Below are 6,421 nucleotides of genomic sequence, written 5' to 3'. Positions count from 1 at the left end.
AGGCCACGTAGACTGACTTTTATGTGGTCAAATAGGTCCCAATATGTGATATGAATTCTTACTTTATAGACTAAAATTTTAATCATTTTAAACTTGACTAAGTTGTGGATTAAAATATGAATAAACACCTTAACAAAAAAAATAAATATTTATTCATCTCATCTAAATGTTTATAAGTACTTATAAGTTACCATAACTAAATTTCTATAATTATAATAAAGCAACTATTTTATACAGCAACAAATTATATGTGGTTTGAAATATACAATAAAATATATTTGTTTTTTGATTAATATATCCTCTTTGATTTATAAGTGTTTTTAACCTATTTGTAAATTAAATTAAATTGAATTTTTTTCTTATTAAAAAGAAAGTTAAAAAAATTAATATAATTCTTGTTAACAAGAGAAATCTTTAGGGAAAATAATAATATTTGAGAGAAGCAGGTAAAGAAACTAAAAGAAATTGAAGAATTATGTGGAAGTAATTGTGAAAAATTTTCCCCCAAAGAAAAGCAAAAGCCCCAATCTCGCTCGAACTTCGGAGAATGCCCTAAGCCGTCTGCTGCTCCTCCCAATCCAACGCTCTTACCGCCCGGTCGCCCACCGCGCACAGCCGCCTCTCTCCGCCACATCAGCCACCGCCTGCGGGTACACCTCCTCCTCCTCCTCCCTCTCGCTCCTCTCTCTTATATGCTGTTGAATTGGATACTTCGATTTTGTGGTTGTTTCTAGTTCCTTCTCGCTGCTTCGTACTTTCAATTACTTTAATTTATGATTCGTACCTTAATTACTCTTCTATATGATCCCTGATCTGCATTCTCCATGTTGTTATTCCTGAAATTTGATCCTTTCTTTTAGTTCGGTAACTGTGTATCACAGTTTAGGTGTTTTTGTTGGATGAAGGCGCGTGTATACAGCATTGGAAAATTTTTCCGTAGAAATAACCTTTTGTTGCTGGTTGTGTATATTTATCAACACTGGATCCTCTACTCTCAATACATTGCGAATTGGATGAAATTACTTCACAATTTTCGCTTGTTGCAGCAGTGTATGCCATAGTGTGCCGATATTGTTTTTGCCTTAGGAAACTTTCAGATTGTTTGGAGCAAATCAATCACTGGGATTATGCACTATCATCTTAGTTTTAGGCACTACCAAGATGCACATTTTCCTTTCATGATTATTGAACTATTGGTTACTACATTAAGGAGGAATTGATTACATTTCGAGATTTCAATACATAGGATGAATGTACTTTTTTACTTTAAGTGTTAGGAGGACTTTTAGGAGGCTATGTTATCGATCCTTTTTTTCTAACAGGTCCGAACATAGATCACATACCTTAATTAATCGTTCCTTTTTCTTTTAATATTTAGTTAACTGCCTTGCTTGGCTTGTACATGATATTGTGTTTATAAATTGGCATAGTTGTTTCATATTGGATATGCTGCTTTATTTTCTTCTTATCATATTCTTACACATGCACATTAGATGTCTGCACTTAGATAATTGATTCTCTGGCTTTCTTTTATGATAGTCCTGATTGCTCTGATCTATAATGTACTTTATTGTTGTATTATTTTGCTTGAGGTCATGAGGTGTTACTTGTAGTGTATTTTCAATGAATGATCCATAAGTAAAGTGTAATGGGAGTTCATATTTCTTCAAACCCCGGGTTGGTTTCAAAATAATGTGTGGTTTGCAGTCACTTCTAATATGAAGAGCTCGGTTTTGGTTGATTCTTCTTTGTTGAAATTATCTCAAGAGAAATGTTGCTAAGTTGGTTATGCAATACACTTTCTATCTGAATTTAAAGTTTCTTAATCTCCCAACTTTCTCACTTTATGCAGAGACAAAAAAGATTGACCAAAATATAATGAACAGTAGCTAATATAAGGACATGACTCTTATAAAGTTAGATTGTTTGTAAAATTAACAAATTCCAGTGTAACTGCCCTTAAATTTTTCAGAAAGTTAGATTGCTATAGCGTATTCCTTGTTTTGGTTTCAAATAAGCGTTGAGGGAACTAGTCCTTGTTGTAAGTGAACAATATTTAATTTCGATTGAGTTCAAATTTATGTTAAGTTCAAATTTTTAGTGATATAGAGAAACTTACAAGGCCTAAAATGATGGATTGCACTCAATTATATATCCCTGTTTTCAGGTCTCGCTTTATACCATGGATATATCTGTTAATTTCCATTAGGCAGCTCCCAACTTGTTAAATTTATGTGTAATTTACTTTTGATTCAACTCTTTAAGATTCAAGAGGGGGAATTGGTTACTATTCACATTTTTATTCTTTTCCAGCTTCAGCATTGTTACTTCTTTTGGTGTATATAGCATTTTAAACTTTATGATGGTTTTCTGGTGCATTGTCTAGGAGTTATCATACTATGGGTGAGTTTACAATTCAGATTAGCAATGACCTTGTTAATCAGCTCGTTGATGATGTGGAGCCCAAGAAGAAAACTAGAAGAGTTAGGCGGAAGGTTCAACGAGAGTCTGTTAAGCCCCAATCTAATGAAAATCAGAAGCAAATTTTAGATGAACCTGGAGTGCCCGATACTAAAGCTGCACAAGGGTGGCCAGTGGAGCCCCCTATGTTTCTACCACCAACCGTACCCGTGCATCCGTTTCATTCAGAATTAGAAGGCATTCGGTCTGTGTTGCAGGAAAGCGAGAAGGTTTTGGAAAGATTGGAGAAGCAAGAGGAGACAATGTTGCAGGAAGTAACCCAAAAGGCAAAGGATCTCCGTGACAAGGAGTATAAGCTTCCAAACCCAAAGCCTGAACCTTGCATGGCCGAGAGGGCTGCCACTGTAGCATGTTACAGGGAAAATATCAAGGATCCTTTGAAGTGTGCTAGTTTTGTTTCCAATTTTGCAGATTGCTTACGTAGGTTTGGTCGTTTAAGCGAGAAGTGAGATACGCTGAGAAATGGTGGAGAAAAATTGGATGAACCATATGCAATAAAACTCCTTAACTACAAACTGATGAAATACTTATTGTTACTCCAATTTTGTTTGATTTGTTTTTCCCAAAACTGTTTCTAAGATGAGAATAAGTAACACGCAATGTGTTGGGAATTTTAACATTTTCAATTACTGGGTTCCAACTTATGCTTACAAGGAACATGCACACAAGGGAAAATATGTTCCAAGTTGTTCAGGTTTATCCTTCTTTCATACATATATTCTGCAGAGATTTAGCAAAAACTTGTTAGATTAGGATAACTGTTCTCTTGTTTTTGTAATATACATGTCCAAAATACCGAGAATTTGGTGTAGCAAAATGGGTACTACCATGGTAATATAATACAAAGAGAAATGTTCGTTTTTTTCCCTTTCAACAGAACTACAATCTATCGAGAATGTAGCCCCATGTGTGCATTTGTTTTACTTGATATTTTGTCCATTGTTAATAAATAAATTAATAATTTTGAGTTTGTTTCACGATAAATCAAGGAGTCTTAACAATTCCTCTTGTGGGGTCTCAATATTTCAAGGTCAATTAGGACGGTTGGAGGTCCTAAATTTTATCTCTTACGGAAAATGAATATCCTCATTTGCTGCCAACGTGCCAAAACTGTATTGGCTTTCGGCAAAAGATTCCTTATGAATTTCAGTATCTTCCTCACACAATCATTCTAACCCGTATTTCGTTGTCCTTTACCATATCTACTTATCTAGCTTGTATTTCACCGCCAACCAACCATAGCCACAATTCACTCACATAGATATATCCTCTACTCATGTCAAGAAAAGGAAAACCTATATCCTCTACTTCTCAGTTCTGAATTCTCACTCTATTTCATTTCTTTCATCATCCTATTCCCTCCTAGACTTCATTGTCCCTCCGGTAATAATTAACAATAGAAGAAACCCGAACACCATGCTCCTCATCATTGCTTTTTTCATCATCTCCATCATCACGTGGGTCCTCTTTTTCAGGCCCAGCAAGGCCCAAGGAAACCTCCCACCAGGCCCACCGGGTCTCCCAATCTTCGGCAACCTATTCTCCCTCGATCCCGAGCTCCACACCTATTTCGCGGGCCTGGCCCGCACCTATGGCCCGATATTCAAGCTCCAGCTCGGCGGCAAGCTCGGCATCGTCATCACCTCCCCAACCGTGGCCTGCCAAGTCCTCAAGGATCACGACACCGTTTTTGCCAACCGCGACGTCCCCGCCGCCGGAAGAGCCGCCACTTACGGCGGATCCGACATCGTCTGGACGCCATACGGACCCGAGTGGCGGATGCTGAGGAAAGTATGCGTCATGAAGATGCTGAGCAACCACACGCTGGACTCCGTCTATGAGCTCCGCCGCAACGAGGTGCGAAAAACGGTCGGGTTCTTGTGTAATCGGGACGGGTCAGAGGTGAACGTTGGCGAGCAGGTGTTCTTGACGGTGCTGAACGTGATAACGGAGATGATGTGGGGAGGGGCGGTGGAGGGGAAGGAGAGGGAGGGGTTGGGGGCGGAATTCAGGGAAGTGGTGGCGGAGATGACGCACCTACTTGGGAAGCCGAACGTGTCGGATTTTTTTCCCGCGTTGGCACGGTTTGACTTGCAGGGTGTGGAGAAGCAGATGCACGCACTGGTGCCGCGGTTCGATGGGATCTTCGAGAGGATGATTGGAAAGAGGGTGGAAGAAGGGAACAAGAAGAGCACTGATTTCTTACAATTTTTGTTGGATTTGAAGGACGAAGGTGACTCCAAGACCCCACTTACCATGGTTCAACTCAAGTCACTGCTCATGGTACGTTAGTTCCATCTCATTCTTGAATCTTTGCTCTTCTACACTCTTTTATAGTGAAAAATGGTTCGGTTTCTTTTATATTCTTGGAATGGATACCTTATATTTGGAAGTTGGAAGTGTGTGATTGGGATTAAAGTATTTTATTTGACTAGATGAACTCACTCCTTTTAGATCTAGGAGATCTTAGGTAAAGAATATATTATATTAATTAGTACTAATGTATATACTAATTTATTTTAATTAAAAAATTTTAAAAGTCATTAATTTTAATTAATATTACTCAGTATTTTTAGTCAGCAAAGTAATAAATTATATTAATCCTGTACCATTAATCCTCAATTTTGGATGGGCCTTGAACAGGACATGGTTGTGGGTGGATCCGACACATCCTCCAACACAATCGAATTTGCCTTGGCTGAAATGATAAAGAAGCCAGAGATAATGAAGATAGTCCAAGAAGAACTGGAAGCAGTAGTTGGCAGAGACAACATAGTAGAAGAGTCACACATTCACAAGCTACCTTACTTGCGCGCAGTAATGAAAGAAACCCTTCGGTTGCACCCAGCACTTCCACTCTTAGTCCCTCACTGCCCCAGTGAAACCACCACTGTGGGTGGGTACACAATTCCAAAGGGTTCGCGTGTGTTTGTGAACGTGTGGGCAATACACAGAGACCCTTCTATTTGGGACAAACCCCTTGAGTTCGATCCTACTAGGTTCTTGGAGGATGGTGAAGCAAAATGGGATTTCAGTGGGAGTGATTTCAGTTACTTTCCATTTGGTTCTGGAAGAAGAATATGTGCTGGGATTGCAATGGCTGAGAGGACAGTACTATACTTCCTTGCCACGCTTGTACATTCGTTTGATTGGAGGGTAACCGAAAGAGAGAAGTTTGATGTATCTGAAAAATTTGGTATTGTTCTTAAGAAGAAAGTACCTCTAACTGCCATTCCCATACCACGATTATCCAATCCAGATCTTTATAAATAGAATTAATCGATGCATTGTCATCAAATACTGTACCAAGGAATAACATTTTGTCATCTTGTAATACTATACAAAGTGGATGGGCAAAAAAGTTGTATTTTGGTCACATTATTTGATTCTAGAATTATCCTTAAACACATTGTTTTTGTAGATGTTGACCGCTGTATAACTTGTCTGTCAATTACAGAATACGGGGTGGATACTTGCAAAAAAACACTCCAATGCTCAATTCAATAAGTGAATAATAGGCTTTGCCAATTGCAATAATCTAAACAACATTCTTACCCTTTCTTTTATATCTGAAACAAATCGTAATAGTTATGTCTCTAAATAATTTTGCTTTAAACGGAAAGTAATAGCATATTTGAGCATTTTGGTATTTGCTTTCATGAATGTATTTGATAACCGACTTATAATGTATATAGATGAGTCATGACGTATAGTCGAGCTATAACGGCAGCATCATAGCCCCCAAGTTTGGCTTAGTGATATTTTGATGAAATAGGTTGAGTTTTTATTGATTAGTTATAGCTTGGTATTTTGATAGATATATGAAGCCCCCAACTCAACTTGTTTGATCAAAATAAATATCAGAAAATATAAAGATTGGAAGAATTAAATGGAGAAATGTAAGTTTTTCTTGAAAAAGAAAATGAAAATAAAAGTGGTC

The 6,421-nt window shown here is 37.9% G+C and overlaps 2 protein-coding genes across 2 annotated transcripts; both read left to right on the top strand.

Moving 5' to 3' along the window:
• The first annotated feature begins 461 nt into the window (after positions 1-461).
• On the top strand, positions 462-3,180 carry LOC107488209 (uncharacterized). Its single transcript, XM_016108921.3, has 2 exons — positions 462-650; positions 2,387-3,180. The coding sequence occupies exon 2, from the start codon at positions 2,400-2,402 to the stop codon at positions 2,928-2,930; it is 531 nt and encodes a 176-aa protein (XP_015964407.1). The 5' UTR covers positions 462-650; positions 2,387-2,399; the 3' UTR covers positions 2,931-3,180.
• Positions 3,181-3,695: 515 nt separating this feature from the next.
• Positions 3,696-5,888, top strand: LOC107488219 (flavonoid 3'-monooxygenase CYP75B137). The gene is made up of 2 exons (XM_016108933.3): positions 3,696-4,764; positions 5,125-5,888. The coding sequence occupies exons 1-2, from the start codon at positions 3,898-3,900 to the stop codon at positions 5,752-5,754; spliced, it is 1,497 nt and encodes a 498-aa protein (XP_015964419.1). The 5' UTR covers positions 3,696-3,897; the 3' UTR covers positions 5,755-5,888.
• Positions 5,889-6,421: the final 533 nt, after the last annotated feature.

Source organism: Arachis duranensis, chromosome 1 (genome assembly GCF_000817695.3).
Source record: "Arachis duranensis cultivar V14167 chromosome 1, aradu.V14167.gnm2.J7QH, whole genome shotgun sequence".
Taxonomy (NCBI): domain Eukaryota; kingdom Viridiplantae; phylum Streptophyta; class Magnoliopsida; order Fabales; family Fabaceae; genus Arachis; species Arachis duranensis.
This window is presented reverse-complemented; position numbering and strand designations above follow the sequence as displayed.

Bases quoted from the DNA above. Each gene is read 5' to 3' on its own strand.
- LOC107488219 (XM_016108933.3), top strand. From the start codon at position 3,898: ATGCTCCTCATCATTGCTTTTTTCATCATCTCCATCATCACGTGGGTC. The intron at 4,765-5,124 runs GTACGTTAGTTC...GGCCTTGAACAG, and splicing joins AACTCAAGTCACTGCTCATG to GACATGGTTGTGGGTGGATC.
- LOC107488209 (XM_016108921.3), top strand. From the start codon at position 2,400: ATGGGTGAGTTTACAATTCAGATTAGCAATGACCTTGTTAATCAGCTC.